The following is a 21,088-nucleotide window of genomic DNA, read 5'->3' on the forward strand; positions in this document are numbered from 1 at the left end:
TTTGGATGATCAAATCCCATTCCTGAAGTCTTAATGATCAGAGTTGCAGTTGAGTAGCTTTGAGTTCAGTATGGGATCTCTCCTTGGGAAAGATTTGCTTTCGAAGTCCTTCCATGTCACTTCTGTTTTGTCTGAGTCTGTTTCTACCTTTATACTGTATGTTTTTACATTGATATTCTGGTCAGGATTTTTGCTTCTCTCTGGTGGGGCCAGATCCTTTTATTTTTCAAACTGTATTTTACTTTTTTTAAATTAGAGAAATGTATTTTCAAAAAAATCGTACAGAAAGTACACAATTCCCATATTACCCTCCCAATACAATTTTCCCTATTATTAAAACTGCCTTAGTGTAGTCCCTTTTTTACTAATAATGTACCAGTATTATTATAATTATTCTATTAATTATAGTCCAAAGGGTTGACTGTTTTTGTTGAAAAGTCATAAAATATATACAACTTAAAATTTTCCCTATTAACCACATTCTAATATAAAATTAGTGTTAGTTACTTTTACAATGTTATGCTACCATCCTGAAGATGTGTCCCTAGGTTTTTCCTTTGTTCTTTTAATGTGGTGTATTTTATTTATTGATTTTTCTTATGTTGAACCACCCTTGCATACATAATATATAATTCTTTTGATGTGCTGCTGGACTTGGTTTGCTAGTATTTTGTTGAGGATTTTGTTCTGTGTTCATAAGGGATATTGGTCCATAGTTTTCTTGTGGTATCTTTATATGGTTTTGGTATAAGGGTAATGCTGGCCTCACAGAATGAGTTAAGATGTGTTCCCTGCTCTTCAACTCTTTTTTGAAAGGCTGAGCAGGATAGGTAATGTATTCTTCTTGGACTTTCTGGTGAAATTCCCTTGTGAAGCTATCTGGTCCTGGGCTTCTCTTTTTTGGGAGGTTTTTAAAAAATATATGTTTTTGATTACTGATTCAAACTCTTTACTAGTTATTGGTTTGTTGAGATCTATTTCTTCTTGAGTCAATGGAGGTACTTCATGTGTTTGTAGGAATTTGTCTATTTCATCTAGGTTAAGTAATTGTTGGAGTACTGTTCATAGTATCCTCTTATAGTCTTTTATTTCTAGGAGTCAGTAGTAATGCCCCCCTTTTCATTTCTGTTTCTAATTATTTGTGTTTTTTCACTTTTTTTCTTTGTCAGTCTAACTAAATGTTTGTTGATTTATTATCTTTTCAAAGAACCACCTTTTGATTTTTCTTGATTCCTTCCATTTTAAAAAAAATTCTATATCTCATTTATCTCTACTTTAATTTTTATTTCTTTGTGTTTGCTTTGGGTTTAGATTTTCCTTCCCTTTTTTTTTTTTAATAATTTTTTTCTTCCCCTACCCCTCCCTGCCCTACTATTTTTGCTGCTTGTCCATTTGCTATGTGATCTTCGGTATCTATTTCTCCTTTTGTCTTCTCATTTTTCTCCTCTAGGATTCACTAAGATTCGATCCTGGCGACCTCCCAAGTGGACAGAGGTTCCCTGTCAATTGTGGCATCTCAGTTCCTGATCTCTGCTGTGCTTTACCTTGACTCTCCCCTTTGTCTCTCTTTTATTGCCTCATCATCTTTCTCCGTGACTCACTTGTGCAGGCATTTGCCTGGCCACTTGGCTTGCCACTCACTGGCGCAGGCACTGGCTCGCCGTGCGGGCACTCGGCTCACTGTGTGGGCGCTAGGCTCACCATGGAGGCACTGGCTTGCTATGCAGGCATGCTTTCTTTTCTTCTTTTTCACCAGGAGGACTCAGGGATTGAACCCAGGTCCTCCATATGGTAGGCAGAGGCCCTATCACTTGAGCCACATCCGCTTCCCCCTTCCTTCTTTTTTAAGATCCTCCAGTTTTGAGGTATGGTCACTGATTTTGGTATCTTTTTTCTTTTTAAATATAAGCAATTAGAGCTAAAAATATCCCTCTCAGTGTTGTCTTTGATTTCTCTTGTGGTTTCTTCTTTGACTCATAAGTTATTTAAGGGTGTATTTGTTTACTTTCTACATATTTGTGAATTTTCCATTTCTCCCTCTTTTACTGATTTCTAGCTTCATTCTACTGTGGTCAGAGATTATACATTGTGTGATTTCAATGTGTTTGAATTTACTAATACTTGTTGTGTGACCTAACGTATGGTCTATCCTGGAGAATGATCCATGTGCACTAGAGAAGAATGTGTATTCTGCTGCTGTTAGGGGAAATGTTCTATATATAGGTATGTTAGGTTTAGCTGGTTTAGAGTATCATTCAAGTCTTCTATTTCCTTATGATCTTTTGTCTAGGTGTTCTATCCATTATTGAAAGTGGTATATTGAAGTGTCCTCCTATTAATGTAGAACCATCTATTTCTTCAAATTTGTCTATATCTGCTTCATTTATTTGGGATGCTTCTGTTAGGTGCATATATATTTATAACTATTATATCTTCTTGTTGATTTGACACCTTTATCAGTATATATTGACCCTCTTTGTCCCTCCTAGTTTTTGACTTAAAGTCTGTTTTGTCTGACGTTGGTATAGTTATCCCAGCTCTTTTTGGTTACTACTTGTATGGTGTGGTTTTTTTCCATCCTTTCACTTTCAACCTATTTATGTCTTTGAATTTAATGTGAGTCTCATGTAAATAACGTATAGTTGGGTCATACTTTTTAATCCATTCTGCCAGTCTCTGCCTTTTGATTGGAGAGTTTAATTCATTTAAACTTAAAGTAACTATAGATAATGCAGAACTTTCTTTTGCCATTTTGCTATTTTGTGTTTGTAAGTCTTATACCTTTTTTGACCCTCAATTCTTCCATTAATTCCTAGTTCCATATATATTTGCTTTTCATATTGTGCCATTTTGAGACATCTCTTACTTCTTTCTGAATATATTTTCCTTGTGGCTACCGTGGGGTTAAAATTTAACTTCCTAAATCTATAACAATCATATTTATTTTGATACCAGCTTATCTTTAGTAATATGAACATATGCTGTTCCTGTACCTCTCCTTCTCCTTTTTTTATATTTGTTACTAATTATATTTTTGTACATTGTATATCTGTCCAGTGTTCATCTGTTCTCCGGAGTTTCAAAATAGTTGTTTCTGACAGTTCTTTCTATTTAATAGTTTTGTTGGAATAACTGAGTTCTGGGGCTCCATACTCCACCATCTTCTTGGAAGTTCCTCTTTCTTTTTCATTCTTTCATCTTTCTGCTCCTTGGCCTGAATCGTTGTCTGATTCGTTCTTCTGCCACCTCCAATCAGCTGTTGAAATCATCTAGGGAATTTTTGTTTCAGTTTTTGTCCTCTTCAAGTTAATGTTTTTCTGCAGAGATTCCCATATTGTTCATTCATTGCTTTCCTCATTTTCTTTAGTTCTTTCCCTGTGTTTTCCTTTACCTCCTTGAGTATATTGATAATCATTATTTTAAAACTCTCTGGTAAGTCCAAAGTCTGGTCCTCTTCTTTGATAGTTTCTATTGATTTTTACCTTGATCCTTTGAATGGATCATCATTTTCTGTTTCTTTGTCTTGTTATCTTTTGCTGCAGAATATACATTTTAATATCTTGAAGGGGTAACTCTGGGATTTTTGTCCCTTAAGTTTGTATCCAGCTAGTGATGTGACACATTTTTCTTATATGTCAGGAGCTAAACAAAACAAATGAACCAAGGAAAAAAGCACCTTTCACTCTCTGCAGAGTGAAAGCTTCAGAGCTTAGCCCTCTTCTCCAGCAGATGAGCCTGAGGCCAGTGGGAAATGCAGGGTGCTTTTTGCCTCATCAGAGCTTGCTTCTTCTCCTGAGTGGTGCTCTCTGGAGACACCAGGAATTGCCTATTTATATTCCACAATAGTTGGGTGATTGCCCCCCTCTCCTCCCTTTGGAACAGATTTCCTCCCATCCTGGGTGCTCTTTTCAGTGACTTAAAGCAGATGATGTCCTTGGTCCCAAGCCATTTCAACTTGCTTTCCATACTGCCTGCAAGGGGCTTCTCTGCCCTCAGGACAAACTCTGGAAGTGCCTGCTGGAGACATGTTCTCCAACCCAGTCTGGCAGATTTCCACCCTAGTCTCTCTGACTTCCACCTGCTGGATTGGCGTTGGCATACGTGCACCCAGTATGTGCACAGGGTCCAGGCTACTCCCTCTGGAACAGAGCCAGGGACCCACAATGGGAGTGTAAGCTGGCTCCCCCTGCTTTGTGGAGAGGGCAGGATAGGATCCAACATGGGCATGAGAAACTTCTGTGGCTTTCGAAACTGCCTCTCCTTAATTCAGCACTTAGCTGGTAATGCAGTCTTTTGCAGTCTTTTGATGGTTTTCCATAATTCTGAGGAAGGCCACTGTCTTTTAAGTTTCCTCTGCTGCCTTTGCCCTGGGGGATGGGGTGGGGGGTGGGGGTGTTGGAACAGTGGCCACCCTCAGAGGTGGCCCCCAGTGATCTGAAGTAGCTGATCAAGGGTGGCGATCTGGGATCAGACCATATGTCCCCAGCGTTTGGAGAACTAGTTTTTATGTCCCACCCTGGCATGAGCAAGCTGAGCCTGGAGTCAGAGCTCTGCTCCCTACTGCTGCAGGTCAGGAGACTGGGGGAAGGGACATGGTAGCCACTGCAGGAATTTACCAGCCTCTTCCTCCTGTGTGGGTGCTGCAGTGTTCCCCTAGACTCCAGAGCTTCAAAGCGGTTGATTCAGATAGTTCCTGCCAGTTTGGTCATTGTTATGGTGGAGAAACTGATTCTTGGAGCTTTCTCCTCTGCTGTCTTCTCCCTTCCCACAATCACTCTTCTTTACATTGAAGGGGAAAGGATAGTTTTGCCTCACACATATCCTTCAGATACTAAATGCTTTTCTGAGAGCTTCTGTTTCTGTTTTCTTCAAAGTCCTTTGGTCTCTCCCGTTGTCTTTTTCATTTTTGCATGTGTTGTGCTCGTGAGCCTACGCATATACCTTGCAGCTTTCCCCCTCACATTGCCCTTCCCTATACTACAATTACATTGGCTACAACTAGTCCAGAAACTTCCAACTCCAAGTCATATAAAATATGTGCTGAGTGACACCCACTCAACCACTTCATTTTTTTTAATTTTTAAAAATTATTTTTTTCTCTACCCTCCCCCCTTCCAGTTGTCTGCTCTCTGTGTTCATTCGCTGTGTGTTCTTCTGTGTCCAGTTGTATTCTTGTGAGTGGCACCCAGAATCTGTGTCCCCTTTTTTGTTGTGTCATCTTGCTGCATCATCTTGCTGCATCAGTTCTCCATGTGTGCGGTGCCATTCCCGGGCAGGCTGCACTATTTTTGCACTGGGCTGCTCTCCTTATGGGGCGCACTCCTTGTGTGTGGGGCTCCCCATGCGGGGGACACCCCTGCGTAGCACGGCATGCCTTGTGTGCGTCAGCGCTGCGCGTGGGCCAGCTCATCACACTGGTCAGGAGGCCCTGGGTTTGAACCTGGACCTCCCGTGTGGTAGGTGAATGGATGCCCTATCCGTTGGGCCAAATCTACTTCCCTACTCGGCCACTTTAAACCCAGATTTACACAGCAAATGAATTAGAGGATGACTTTCATTTGTTTGTCAAAGAGAAGTAATCTTAAGATGATTTTGTTATCATTTACAACAAATCCGTTTTAATTAAAAATTTCAGACACTTTCGGTTGAACCTGATATGCATTATGTTGGGGGTAACCCTAGAAGAAGATAATTCCTGTTTGTGTTTGAATTCCTGTGTTGAGCCCAGGCAAATAGTACGTATTTGTTAAGTACATGAATGAATGGGTTTAAACTGCATTACTAGGGTCTATCTATTGGGGTTTTTCAGTAAATGAATGTGAAAGAGTCTTGGGGGAAACTCCAGCAGCCACTGAATGCTCGGGAAGCCAACCCCAAATCAGTGCCCACGTGGGCAAATATGCAGAATGTGATGACCAGGGTTGGGGGCCCGCGAAGGGAGGCTGTGGGAAAAAAGATGTAGGTGCCGCCTCTTCTCTCTGTTCTGCCCTGCCAGCAGGCTTCCTTGTTTATATATCTATTTATATGTAAAAGCATCAGAACTTAAAAGGATTCATCTAGTGAAGACTTGCCAGTGTATTATGCACTCATTTGTAAAAAAATTAGGAAAAAGTTGACCAAAATTAATAGGATACTTTTGGAAGAAACATCACATAGAGCCACATAGGTTCAAAAATTTGTATGCCATCCAATTACTTTGTGCCCCTACTACTCAGCCCTGTGAGTAAATAATAGCTCTCTGTTGAATAAGTAATGAGTAAATGGGTGAGTGAAGAAGGAGAACTTGGTATTTTGGGGTAGAAACACTTCCTCTTAGTCTCTTCACTCATCTGTTGGTGGCTCATTTCCTACAGGCCTTTGTTACCTAGTACTATCCCAGAATCTCTGAAAAGAGAAATATCATTGTTTATTAGTTTTGCTGAACATTGCCCACATAAACACCAGAGTACAGCCATTGGGGCATACAAAGGATAAGCGTGTGCTTTTAACTGCAAGGAGCAAACCATCAAGTTGGGAAGGTGGGATGAAAATAAAATAGCAAAATAAGACTATTACATAGCAAATTTCATGGAGTGACTTAATGTATGTGAACTGGATAATACATAAGTGATGGAGACACTGAGGCAAGGAAAAGACGGTGATCCTATATACAGGACTATTGTAGAGATGGGTGAGGGGTGGACCATGTAAAAGCTGGAAGTTGGAGCAGCGTGTGAATTGAGTCATGAGATGGTAAAGGCTTGGCAAGACTGAGGTGGACACCCCACGTTAAGATAGTGATGTATTGATTTTTGTTTTGTTTTGTTTTTGTTCATTTTTGTAGGTGATTACTAAACCTCCGTTTAAGAGGTCAGAGACAACAGTTTGGAGCCAGGTGTCACCTTACACTAGGTGTGTTACACCTGTCTTAACTCTTCACAAGGGTGTCTTAAGGTCTCTAGGATTGTCCATGCAATTAGGAAATTATTTTGCTTGTTTGAGAATAAAGTTGATTATTTATAACAATTACTTTTTGAAAATAGTTTAGGACACAGTTGTTGACAATCAAATTGATCACTTTTAGGAAAGCTAAGTGAAAGCTTATTTAGCATAGCTGCCCCTGTAGAATCGATGAAAAGCCTGCTTGTGAAATTTTTGAATTACACTGTAGCCATTTAAGAGCTTTCTCTCTGTCCAAAGGGCATTCCAGGCCTTTAGGTAGAATGGGAGACAAATATTTAACAAAGTAAATGGAATTCCAATTCACACTTTGGTATTAGTGAGTTGGTGGACATCCTAATTAAAGAAAATCTGATAAAAAAATTAGCACCTGATATAGAATCTGGATATGTTATTTATTTGCAAAATCAATGATTCAACACCTGGTTGTGAAATATGATTGAATAAGGAGATAGCTGGCAAGATTTTAGGTAAATGAAAATACTTCCCAGGTTTCCATTAAACTAGAAAAAAACCATATTTCTTTGTTGTTCAGTTTACCATTTAATACAAATGGAGAAGGGAAAGTGCAGAGCACTACTATAAACAGCTACTCATCGGAGAGATTGAAAGACTCTGGAACCTTTGATTCCAGTTCTTTAGAGAAACTATCAAGGTTTTTTCCCCCCATAAAACTTATGTAGGGAAAAAAAATCACGTTTCTTTATTTTCTTTAAAGTAACTCTAGTTTGACTGTGATGTCCCAACCTGCCCGTGTACTGCTAAGCCTTTCTTAGGCATCTGGAATCTGTCTCAATTATCCAGGGACCTTTTGCAGTGCAGGGGCTTGGTGGCAGCTCTTCTGTCCTCAGTACTCTGCAGGTATTCCAGCTGCTGGAGCCACATCCACTCACTGCTTGGTTTTGTCTTTGCTTCTTGTCTGCTTATTGTTTGCTCACTGTCTTGCTCGTTGTTTTTTTCTTGTTGTCTGCTTGTTCTTTTTGCTCAGTGTCTGCTCATTGTTTGTCTTCCTTAGGAGGCATCAGGAACCAAACCTGGGGCCTTCCATGTGGGAGGCGGATGCTCAACTGCTTAAGCCACATCCGCTCTTCCTGACATAACTTTTGATTTTGATTATTCAAGATTAAAATACTTTAAACAAAACAATTTTCTTCCCCCAAAGCCTTGAGGAGCTTTGGGAAAACGTTCCTTGTTCAAAAGCATATTCCTGGTCATCTTGTTTTCTTTGTTTTTATTTCTTTTCTTGTCTTTTCCTGTCCTTTTTTTTTTAGGCAACTGGGGCTAGGGACTAAATCTGGAACCTCATATGTGGGAAGGCAGCACTCAACCACTGAGCCACACTGGCTTCCTGAGTTGGTTTATTCATTTGCTTTGCTTGTTGTTTGTTTATTTTTTAAGCTTAGTTTCTTTTAGTGGTTTTTTTCTTTGAATTAAGAAACATCCTTTCTCTAAGAATTAAATTTTTTAACAAATTACCCATTATTTTAAACACAAAAGTCGTTTTCAGCACAGAAACTATAACTGACTTTCATGTATTAATCATCCAGATTGAACAGATGTTAACATTTTGCCGTATTTGCTTCAAATTGATCTTTAAAATAAATCCAGCCCCACCCTCTTCATAGGTAAACAATATTCTGGATTTATGTGTAATTCCCTTGTGTTTTTAAGTTTTACTCTATATGTATAGTTCCATAAACAATATATATAATATTTTGTGATTTTATAATTTACAACTGGTATAGCATATATATACTGTATATATCCTTTAGTTGTTTGCTTTTTCTACTTAGTATCATGTTTTTGAGAAACATAAAGATATAGATTATTCATTTTATTGATTTATAAATAGTTGATTAGACAATAAGTTATACATTATTCTACTAAAGAAAGCAGATATTTACTCTTAAAATGTGTAAGTATAATTGGACTTTAAGGATGAATTAGTCATTTATACCTTAGTGTAAAATGATCCTTTAAAACTAGCTATGGTGCTTGCAATGAGAGAGTAGGATGTTGATTGGATACAGGTAGAACTTAAGAACTTGGATTCTAGAAGCAGATTTGATATTGAATCTCTTATTCTGTCCACTTTCTGGCTCCCTGGGCAAGTTACCTAATCTCTGTAGGCTTCAATATACATTTTAAGGGAGGATGCTTGTTCCATCAGCACAAGCACAGTTGAGTGCAGGGTGAGCCCACGTGTGTGAGGAGGTAAGCACAGTTCCTGCCCCGTTAAAAAGCCCTCAGTGACTATCACCATGATTTTGTTATATTAATTGAGATGGGGCAGTTAGGGAAGAAAGGAATTTTTGGAGGATGGAGGGAAGTGGAAGACTGGGCTACCTGATTCAGGGGCTGCCTCAAGGACTCAATCTCAAGTGACCTGAACTAGGGCCTTTAAGGGAGGAGGGAGAGCAGAATAGCTCGGAGCCACAAGGTCTGAGTGTATGCAGCTAGCTTCCTCCCATCGGGAAACTTTTGAAGAGCTAGGAACACCTCAAAATCCTGTTTGTTTCATGTCTACTCAGGGCCATTTCTAACTTTTTTTCTTGACGCTGTTCGAAGAAGGGCTTTAGATCTTGCCAACCATAAAGGTAGTTTTGACTAATTTTGGAAAAGCTTTATAAGGTTCAAGGAAGTTAGAAATTTTGAGGGAGGATAAAAGATCATATACAATTTCATCTAAATTGGAAAGTTCATTTTTAGGATATGCTTCCTTAAATTTCCAAAAATATATTTGGTTGTGTCAGGTACACGTGAGGGTTAGGGGAAACAAAAAGAAGCTTTAATTGGGTGAAAGAAGGTTCCACTTGAAATGACATAAGCTAAAAGATGTGGAGGAGGAAAGCAATATTGAAATTATTGAAGAAATGTAGGGAACATGTCAAAATCCATGAGACTATATATATACCTATGCAGAATTTAGCACAACCTGCCCTGTTGGAGGGTCTCTGGTTAAAATCCTGGCAGCCTCTTGCTGCATCTTTCAGGGCTGACTTCACAGCTAAGAGCTTCTGAGCGTTCTGTCTCAGGTCCCCAGTCATGGGTGCTTCAATGCCAAGTGTTTATTTGCTGGTTAAATGAAAAGGTTTTTCATTTCTAAAATTGCAAAGCAAATTCTGGTAACTGTGTTTGCCAGAGTGTTTCAGGTCTGGCAAGTTATATGCTTGATAAATACGAGTTGCTGTAGCTAGAATTTTTTCCCCAAGCTTTACTGAGCATTGTATAGAGGCTGATGTCTTTCAAAATGCTAGTATTTTGCAAGTGTATACTTTTTATAGTACATAAATTATTATGTACATACTTATTTATATATTTATATGGCTTGGTAGCTGATTATATTTGGGAAATTGTAGAGCATCCTGGCCTAAAGGCAGGGTCTATTTCTGTCTTGGCTTAGCTGTGACACTGAGAAAGTTACTCAATTTGAGACCTTACAAAGTTAACTCAGTCCCGTGAGGCATCCCTTTATCATCTAACAGTATCCCTTTCTCATCTGCGAAAATGGGGAGTGGCAGGGATTAAATGGGAATGTACATGGAGCATGTAGGATGGCACATTAATAATCTAATGTGAGATAAGTAAGAACAATAAATAGTGGGTTATTGATTAATAATGGGCCATTGGGCTTTTTCCTTCTAAACTTTTGAACAGTTCTGATTGCTTAGCAGGTGAAATACATTCTGTCCATAACTTTTTAAAAAAGTCAGCCCTGTTTTTCATTTTAAAAAATCCTGGCAAACAATTTATTTAGGCGTCATGTAACGAGAGCAGTCTTTTATATATTAAATTCAAACAACTGTATTTTTCTTAGCCTGCAGTATATCTTGCTTCCCATAAGTTTGTTGTCCCGTGTGAAAATGCCTGTGAAAGTACACTAGCTATTATACTTAGTTTGTGAAGAAGCTTTACATTATCATCATTTTGAAAAAACTTAGAAAAGTCTTGATACCGTATATTTATGCATGCTTCTATACTTGTAAAAGAAGCGATGTATTTTACATTAACCACGCTGCCACTTAATCTTCATGCCTTTGTGGAAAGCTGTAAATTATTTTGCTGGTTTAATCATAGTATATTGTTTTCTAAGGAAATAGAGACACTTGTATTTAAAATTGTATCATAGATTTAAGGGTATTATCTGTATAATCTCATCCATAATGTGTTCCTTCAGAGAACTAGTGTTTTATTTTTCTGTTTTACCAAAGTTACCTTTATTGTTTTTAATTAATACAGAAAGTATATAATGAAAAGTACCTCTCTCCCACTGTGCCTCCCCTTTCCCTTTATTTTTTAAAAAATTTTATTTTTTTATTGAACAGTTTTGTCTAAGTGGCCCATTTCCCTGTAGAGAGACAATTACTGTTACCATTTACTTATATCTTTCCAGATGTATTTTACAAATATACAACTGATCTCTTCCTTCCCTCCCCCATCTATGGAAGTATACTTACTCTTCTGTACCTTGCTTTGTTCTCTTAACAGTATATTTTGGAGATTATTCTCCATATTTCTATATGTTTAATTTGTATCAAGGGACTTGAAGCATGTTTCTTACATTATTAGACATAAAAGCAAACTTTAAAAATAAGAAACAAAATATTGCATGTGTAAATCAGTTGTTCAGTAAGTTTATGTGCTGGTTTTGCCTGACTATGGGAGAATAAAAATACTTTCTGTAACTAACAAATGACATATATTTGAGTAGGCTTGAGTAAAGAATGAAATGCCACGTTTATCATTTGGAATGCAAGGTCAACAGAGACTGTTAATTTGCAGCCTTTCTGTGGAGTGCAAATGCTAAAATTGGACCTCTATTTTTATAACTTGAGGCAAGGGATAGAAAAAAATTTGAACACAGGAAAGGATATTCAGGATGACCCAGACCGCAGAGATTCAAAGCCAGCCACAACAGAATTAGCATTTTGCAGACCTAGGGAAGCATACTTAAAAATTGTAAGAAGTCTATTTAACCTCTTCAGGACAAAATTATATGCCTGCAAAGAGTGTTAAATATAGTAAATGCTTTTCAAAGTGAGACTTCAATAAAATGTGATTATTTAATGCTAAAATGTCAGAATCTGCATCCGGGAGTAAGATGAATTCCATTTACATGTTGTTTCTATTTCATTTTATTGAGCTCTGCAGATTTTTTTAAAACAGGGTAGAATTAACCAAGGGGCAAAGGTGTGTGTGTGTGTGTATTCCAATTCACATTTAATTAGCTTCAGAAGAATTGTAAGAGATAGAAACTGCCACTTTGAAGGAACACCAAAAAATCCTAAATAGCCTGTTATACAGGTGACGAATGAGTCACATTCCGAGATGGCATCATACAATTTAATATGATTTTTAATAATTATAAAATTTAATTGTTGAATAAATTATTTTCAATATGTGCTTCGCTAAAAAAGGAAAAATGCTCAGGGATGATGTGGAACCTCCTATAAATACATGTATAAAAAAGTAGATTTCTCAGTTTCAATTCCTGCTGTCTTAAAAGGCACTGGTTTTCACTTTTTTTCTGAGGTACATGTTAGCTCTCTGATGTAGTTAGGTGTACATGAGAGGAATGCCACATGGTTTGTATTTATCTCTAACTTCACGTTAAATAGAGCTCTAAATCATTTTAAAAATAAAAGTTGTGCATACCAGAAGACTTAAAAATGTGCATACCCTGTGATCTGTTATTTCCGCTTTTAGATGTTTGTCTTTCAGAAATAATCATGGATATGGACAAAGATTTATCCACAAGCATGTTAAGTGTAGCATTGTTTTTAATAATTAAAAATTGGAAACAATGGAATACCTTGACAAAAGAAGTTTACCAAATAAATTGTGATTTAATATATGGCCATTAAACATTAAGTTGTTGAAGAACATGGAAACATATTCACAATGTATTATTAGTACCAAATAAAAACAAAAACTAGGTTATAACATAATATGCTCACATTTTTTCAACCTCCCAAAAAAGGGACACATGTACTTGGAAAGTAGACCAGAAAGAGATAGATCCCTAAATGATATTAGTTGATGTTCCTTTTTATTTATTTATTTATTTATTTATTTATTTATTTGATTGTCTTTTTTTAAGATACATAGATCACAAAAAATGTTACATTAAAAAAATATAAGAGGTTCCCACATACCCTACTCCCCCTCACCCCACTCCTCCCACATTAACAACCTCCACGGAGCACTGCGGCCCTGCAGGGATTATGGTTTACATTGTAGTTTACACTCTCCCCCAGTCCATTCAGTGGCTTATGACAGGAGATATGTCTTGATAGTAGGATTATGGGTAATTTAAAATTTCTGCTTTGGGCATTTGTTACCAATTATTTTGAATAATAGCACCTGCTTCCTTTTTTTTTTTTTTTTTTTACTTTTCTTACAGCTTAATTTTATATCATTTTTTTTCCTCAGTGTTTTGTCTTGCCTACTCTAGGTACAAAGGGCCCCACAGAGCTAGGAAAGCCCTTGGAGAAGGGTGTGGAGAGGTGATGATAATAACTGAATATTGTACAGCTCAATATTAAAACCACAAACTCCATCCCCAAATGTACAGACTCTAACTTTATCCTTTTTGTAGCCATGATTCATGTCTTAAAATTTTACTTTCTGACCTCATCCATGACATTTATAAATGCTACACTTTTTTGAAGCTTGAAATGCTTATTTCACTGAAACAGTGGGAGGAAATTAAGTAATTATGCAGGCTATTGAGAGATATGTGGCCCTATAAAAGCACAAGCTGTGAAAAGCAGGTGTTCTTTCCCCTTCCTGAGTCTGAGAATTTTTTGTTTGGCCTGTCTGTGCTGGGAGAGAATGTTACCTGGGGAACTACTCGCTTCTATTTGTTCCTTGCCAGTCAGACCTCTTGGGTGATTTCTTCTAGAGAAGCACCTTCTCTATATGTCTTATATTGCTTAGACAGATCCTTCCAAAGTGCTAAATTTTTAAAATAACATTGCTTTTCTAGATAGAAAGACCTCAGAAGATCGTCTTTCCTGTCCAAAGATGGAAAACAGTACGACTACCATTTCTCGGGAGGAGCTGGAAGAGCTACAAGAAGCATTCAATAAAATAGGTATGCTTGAGGAAATCTGAAAGGGTGTTACCATTCTGCCTAATGTCAGCTTCCAGGAATGGAACAATACCTGCTATTGCCGCTACCACTTGTCAGTTACTCCAAAAGATTTGTTCCTTTCTTTTTCCCCCTATCTAGGTTTCACTGGTCTTTCTTGCTTTTCTAAAAGATAAGCTAAGACTGACTTGTATTTCTAGGTGAATTGGACTTTGAATTCTTTAATTATTTCTTTGCAAAGAATAATCCAGGTTAATGAATGACAGTGTAACTGAATATGCCTAATATGATAGCCTCCTTCATTATTGAGAAAAAGCATAGAAACACTTCCTTGTGTGTAAGCTAAACGCTGGCCTTCATGTCTCTGTGACCAGCAATGATATTTTCTGACTTCATAAAGAATATTTTTAAAATCTTGGTATTGTTTTCAGAGGCCACGTGTCTTATTTTTATTCTCCCTCATGCATAGTTTTTTAAAAAAACTTAGTGTTGTTTTCAAAGGCTGTCTTATTTTTCTTCTTTGACCCTTATTATTATTTTTTTTAAAAGAGGTACTGGGGATTGAACCCAGGACCTCCTATGTGGGAAGCAGGTGTTCAATCACTTGAGTTACACCCACTCCCCTTCTTTCACTTTTTAAAGCCATTCAGTGTGTTGTTTTTGTGACATTATCATTTTGACTACTTAGTAGTTTCCTTCTAAAAAAATCTCCCCATCCTCTGTTGGATCTTAATTCTTCTGCGTGTTGCTCTTAGAAAACTCACGGCAAACAATGAGAATGTAAATGCTATCTTTTGCTTTAGTCTGCAAATGCTTGCAAGTGAAAGTTGAACCACATGAAAGGTGAGCACAGTGAGTCCACATCGAAACAGTGACACCACCATCCCTGCCCCTTCCTCTACACATTCCTTCTCTAGTGCACCTCCACACTCGGTAGAAAACCAAGTTTGGCAGTGGACAGGGGAGGATATAATGATCACAGTTTGTCTTTCGCCTAGATTTCTAACAAACTAGTGCATAATGACTAAATGAATGTAGGTGAAAAGCAATGCAAATGTTATAGGTGAATATAAAGAAAATAGATTTAAGTTTTAAAAAGTAAAGCTCTCAAAAAAAACACAAAAAACTTGTGACTTGTGCAAATCATTGCTGTACATAAAATGAATTCTACAGAGCCCTTCTACCTCTTCCTCTTCACAGCCATTCCTGTAACATCCAAACCTTCAAAATACAATATACATGGTGACTGAATTAGGCTCATTGTGAAAGTTTAATCTTGGCCTTTTCTTTCTTTTGGGGACTGTGTATTTGTCATTAGAACATTGCGTAAATATGGTAGGATTTCAAAAAATTACTGTTAATGACAAATTTTGTAGGATATTGGGTGCAGTGCTATATACACATTGCCTAGAGTCTGTTCAAGACAAAAATTGAGCAATTGTTAGAATGTTCAGCTCATTTTGAACATTGAAACTGAGGAAATAAGAATGTATCTCTTAGTTTGGGACTTCTCTTATTTTATAGGTGCAGTGTAGTAGCTTGGATAAAAGTGCTACCTAGGTCTTCGTAAAATGAATGAATCACTCATCTGTTTTGTTTGGTACACCAACTTAAACCTTTATGACTCACAGACATGTAATCTTGCACTATTCATTTAACGATATTTTGAATAAATAATTCATTGATGGAGCTATTCTGACAGCAAGATAGTTTGCTCTGTGAGGGAGGAGCTAACACTAGCAGAACATGTACTTTCTGAGTTTATTTACAAAATCAGCTGCTACTTATGAACGCAAAGCCCTCTGCTAATTTGTATCAGACAATTTTTCTCAGAGGCAGAGGGACATGCACATCCAAAATTACTGGACTGGGATATTTGGGGTTCACTGGGAGAGAATTGAGAGGTTAAAATATTTTTCAGTCTTGTTTCTTTTCAGTCTTATGATTTTGGCGTGTTACTTAACTGAAACTTTGAATTCCTAGTCTTTGAAATGAGAATGATATTAGTCAGTACCTCAAAGTTGTTAAAAGAATTTCATCACATAAGGTAAGTCAAGTTCTTCACTCAGTGCTTGGCACAAAACATGTGCCCATTACACAATATCTCCCATTTCTTGCTATGTCACATCCTACCTATGGCAGTCGTAAAGGAGGGAGCTGGGACTTAAGCACCCAGATCTGTCAGTCTTCAGAGCCCTCGCTCATAACCATTCTTGGCAGATTAACATTATGGTTAGCAAGAAAATAACTTTTATTCAGTCTTGATTATTTTTAAACACTCGCCCTCATGCTGGTCTAGAAAGAAGTCAGTGTATTTCAGAATGATGGGAAACAATTATAAACTAGTGATGCACTAATAATGAGAGTTTGTGCTGAATTCAGAGAAAGCAGTATCATTTTACTATCAAGCAATTTAGCTTCCTAGCTGAATTTAGATCCTGGCAATTTTTTGGTTATTGGTAGATTCTAGGTTAGAAATTTTCCAAAGTTCAGAACAATTAATTCTAACAGTTGCACATGAGAGTTCAAAAGAAAAACTTCTGTCCTTCTCATGAATTCAGTTACAAAGACTACAGCTCTTTTACTGAGAGTTAAAAAGAAACACAGGGAACAAAGTAACCATTACCAGATGAACAAAGAGAGCCTGAACAGGTGGATTCTGGCAATGAACACAAATCCAAAACTCAGTGCCAACGCTAGGTAGACGTGCTTTGTACCACCTTTGTTCTGTGTCAAGAAGCGATGTCCAGTCTCTAGGGAAAGTCCAGGGCAGGACATCTCAATGATGATGTGAAAATGCCTGGAAACCCTTTTCCAAAAGTCCAAATGTAGGTGTGAAATTATTTCTTGAATACCTAATCTCAAAGTGACATCAGACATGATTCAGACTACATAATGGTGGCATAAATACATAATGAAGAAGCAGTGAATAATTGATGAATGAAACATACCTGCCATTAAATGAAATGCCTTCTGTGTATTTTCCTGATGTACATATCTTACAAGGAATGTGGGGCCAGCAGATCCATTTTGTAAATTACCATGAAGCCGTTAAATTCTGGGTGGGTATCCCCTCTTGACTATTGCTGATACAGTTCTTTTAGAAAGCTGAGACTTCCCCAGGCTTAGTTCTTTGTGACTTAGTCATGTGCTAAAACTGGGTTTTCCATCTATCAGATCAACATCGATTCTATGCACTTAGAATAGGTATGGTGACCCTAAATTTATCGAGATAAACTCCATGTAAATAGGATTTTTTCAAAAGTGTACAGCATACCCTGTACAGTTCAGGTGCAAGCAATTACTGCTACCTGTGAAACAACATGAACGGCTCTGTGTGACTGTGAATCCTCAGACAGCTTTCTTCAACAAGGACTGCGAGTGATATTTGACAGTTCGTAGTTTATCTTTACAGATATTGACAACAGTGGGTATGTCAGTGACTATGAACTTCAGGACCTGTTTAAAGAAGCCAGCCTTCCTCTGCCTGGTTACAAAGTGCGCGAGATTGTGGAGAAGATTCTAGTGGTTGCTGACAACAACAAAGATGGGAAAATCAGCTTCGAAGAATTCGTGTCAGTAAGTAATCTAATCCCGCCTGGCTGCTGGTCAGTTTGCTTCAAGCAGAATTTCTGTTATGTCATTCTTGTTGGTTAAATCAGGCCACGGGGGCCAGTAAAAGCGCTGCTTTAAAATGATGATGATGATAAAAACAATAATAATTTTCACAAATAATTCATAAAGGAAAAAAATCATTCTCCAATTGTTGATAGAAGTCAGATCTAGATAACAGTAGTTGGTGCCCCAGCATAAATACAGTTGAAAATGATGCGTATTGACCATCGCTGTGTCTGGAATAGTTTAAGAACCCCTGCAAAAGTTAAAACAACTGAGAGTTGTGGAACTTGACTTTGAAAAATGTAATATTTGCCGTAACTGAAATTGCTAAAATATGAGAGAGGTACCTCTTAGAAACTGGTTCTTTCTTTTTGATAAATTATATCTTCAGCATTTTGGCAGATATAACCAGGTGAATTATTTTTAAGTTAGCTATGTAACATTGTTTCACTGTCAAACCATCTGTAGACTCAGGTAGCTCAGCAAAATGTGAAGTATATGACTCAACCAGTAGAAGAAAAATGGAATGTGGAATCAAATAGCATGCCTCTCAAATCTCTCGGGCTCAGAGAGATGCCATAGGTAAATTATGATGGCCAGCTAGCAGTTGAGCAAGGGGTTACTTCCTTCCACCATCACCGCCATGACTTTATTTTTCATATGAAAATATAACCGTTGTTTTAATTGAATAAATATTTGTGAAATCTAAATTCTCATTTCATATTCTTCATTTGTTAAATATTTGAGCACCTCTCTTGCCCAAGAACTCAGCTAGAAAGAGACATGTTCTCCATTTTCATGGAGTTTACATGTGGCAGGGAAGGCAGAACCACACAAATGAGTAAAATATAATACTGTGATCGTTGCTGTGACAGAGCAAGCAGTACATGGCCCCACGAGAGTTTGTAGTAGAAGGAATTGAACTTGGTGGGGAGGCTGAGGGACTCAGGGAAGGTGTCCCTGAAGCTGGGAAAACTAAGCTGAGATAGGAAGAAAATGTTAAAACAGATAAAAGCGGGTATGCTGAGGAAAACGAATAACGCACTAGGCAAGCAGAAGAGACCACCTATGTAGAGTCCCATTTAGGGATGATGTTCAAGCAATTGAAAAAATAGTAGCTGGAGCTGAGATAGTAAGAGTAAGGAGAGTGGCTGGAAAGTAAGATGGGGCAAGTTCATGCATGGCCGTGTAGTATTTTTGCTTTTCTCCTAAGGGCAGTGGGAAGCCAGTGAAGTGGGAATACTAGTGTATGAAGAGACATGGTCAGATTTATATTTTTAGAAAAGTCACTCTGGCTGTTCCGTGGAGTACTGATGGAACGTGGTCTCGCGTGTCTCCGTGAGTCCAGTAAGAAAGCAGCCGGGCGAGTTTCTGTTATGAGAGCTGATCTTATTTCCTATGAGAGCTGACATATTTACTTTAATGTGTATACATTTGAGATGTTCAGTCAGTCATTTGAGCTTTTCAGGACAAAATAGGGCAAGTCAAGAAGAAGAATTTCAGTGTGGTCAGTTTAATCTTAGTTACAACAAAATTTGTTCTAGTAGTTGGGGTGCAAACATTTCTCAGTTTTGTGCTATTGGTAAAATGACACTAAAATTACCTGTATGTACAAGCAATAAGTGCAGGAAGCACACCTGATAAATATTTATTTTGGTGTCATTCCAAACAAAGAAGTCTGAAAACTATCTTTCATATCACAAGTCTTTTTGTGGTTATCTGATTAAAGGTCAATTTTTCTTAAATTCCATTTCAGCTAATGCAGGAGTTAAAAAGCAAAGACATCAGCAAAACATTCCGCAAAATAATTAACAAGAGGGAAGGGATTACTGCTATTGGAGGAACTTCAGCCATTTCCAGTGAGGGCACACAGCATTCTTATTCAGGTAACTGCCGTTCCAAATTTGATCTCTTGGTCATGAATTCATTCAATAAGTACCATATTTCATCAAATCTAAGAGGCTATTCATTGTAATTCATGCTATTATTTTATATACCACTGAGGGGGAAAATGCTGCAAGTTAAATTATAACATGCCATCAAATTTGAAATGCATCTCAGTTTTGGAGATGTCAAAATGAAAAATCCTGGCGTCACTGAAATTGGTGCACATCAAAGAGTTTAGAAACAACAAAATGGAAGTCATTTATACTTCAGCACTGGATGTGTTTAATAATGTCCTTGGAATGGGTTTTTCCATCCTGAGTGGTGATGTGACTCTAAGTCGACCTGATCTGGGAGTGGTGGAGAAGCTTAGTGTGAGCATTTTCCCTTCCATTCTCCAGGACCTGAGATACCTGATTCATCTTTAACAAGCAACAAAGTGACTGGAGAGTGTGGCATCTGATTTGCTTAATCTGATAGAACCACTGGATTGTTGCCCAGCGGGAAATCCAGAATCACTTAAGATGAGGCGGCTTGTCTCATGGTTAGCCTACCTCTCAGGGTTGAGATGCCAAGTCCTTTTGTTCATATGAACATAATTAGTTCTATGCTTTTTATTTTTATTTTTTAAAGATTTATTTATTTATTTCTCTTCCCCCCTGACCCCGGTTGTCTGTTCTCTGTGTCTATTTGCTGCGTCTTCTTTATCTGCTTCTGTTGTTGGCAGCGGCATGGGAATCTGTGTCTCTCTTTGTTGCGTCATCTTGTTGTGTCAGCTCTGTGTGTGTGCAGCGCCATTCCTGGGCAGGCTGCACTTTCTTTTGCGCTGGGCGGCTCTCCTTATGGGGTGCACTCCTTCTGTGTGGGGCTCCCCTACGTGGGGACACCCCTGCGTGGCATGGCACTCCTTGCGCACATCAGCACTGCGCATGGGCCAGCTCCACACGGGTCAAGGAGGCCCCGGGTTTGAAGCGCAGACCTCCCATGTGGTAGACGGACGCCCTAACCACTGGGCCAAGTCCGTTTCCCTATGCTTTTTAGATACATGTTTTTTAGGTACTGAGGATTGAACCCAGGACCTTGTACATGGGAAGCAGGCACTCAACCACTGAGCTACCCCCGCTCCCCTGATTTTTAGATTTTTGACAAAAACTCCTTGTAACTTTTCTTCTTCTGAATCTATTTAGATATTATCTCCTCCTCCTGTTAATTATCCTCTTTCTTCCTTGCTCTTGAGACTCTTCCTTTCAACTGGATTTTCCACTGTCAGTATGCTCAGATTTCTCATACCCACAGTGTTTAAAAACCAAAGCCAAAGAATCTTTATCCCTAGAGAAATACTAGAGAAATAATGATAGGGGCAGCTGCCTATAACTTCTTTTTCTTTTTTTTCCCGAAAGGTATCATTTCTTTTTTTTTTTTTAAAGATTTATTTATTTATTTAATCCTACTCCCCGCCCCCCCCCCCCCCCCCCCCGTTGTCTGTTCTCTGTGTCTATTTGCTGCGTCTTGTTTCTTTGTCCGCTTCTGTTGTCCTCAGCGGCACTGGGTATT

At 38.1% G+C, this 21,088-nt stretch overlaps 1 protein-coding gene across 4 annotated transcripts in view; it reads left to right on the forward strand.

The window, feature by feature from the left end:
* Positions 1-21,088, forward strand: part of PLS1 (plastin 1) — a 122,172-nt gene that overhangs the window by 59,639 nt on the left and 41,445 nt on the right. For 3 of the 4 annotated variants that reach the window (XM_004459227.4, XM_058295109.2, XM_058295108.2), the window contains exons 2-4: positions 13,928-14,035; positions 17,448-17,611; positions 19,407-19,536. In XM_004459227.4, coding sequence (XP_004459284.2) covers positions 13,928-14,035; positions 17,448-17,611; positions 19,407-19,536 — 402 coding nt within the window. The remainder of the gene's footprint in view (positions 1-13,927; positions 14,036-17,447; positions 17,612-19,406; positions 19,537-21,088) is intronic. The other variant, XM_071214557.1, reaches the window with a different exon arrangement.

This window comes from Dasypus novemcinctus, chromosome 4, assembly GCF_030445035.2.
Source record: "Dasypus novemcinctus isolate mDasNov1 chromosome 4, mDasNov1.1.hap2, whole genome shotgun sequence".
Taxonomy (NCBI): domain Eukaryota; kingdom Metazoa; phylum Chordata; class Mammalia; order Cingulata; family Dasypodidae; genus Dasypus; species Dasypus novemcinctus.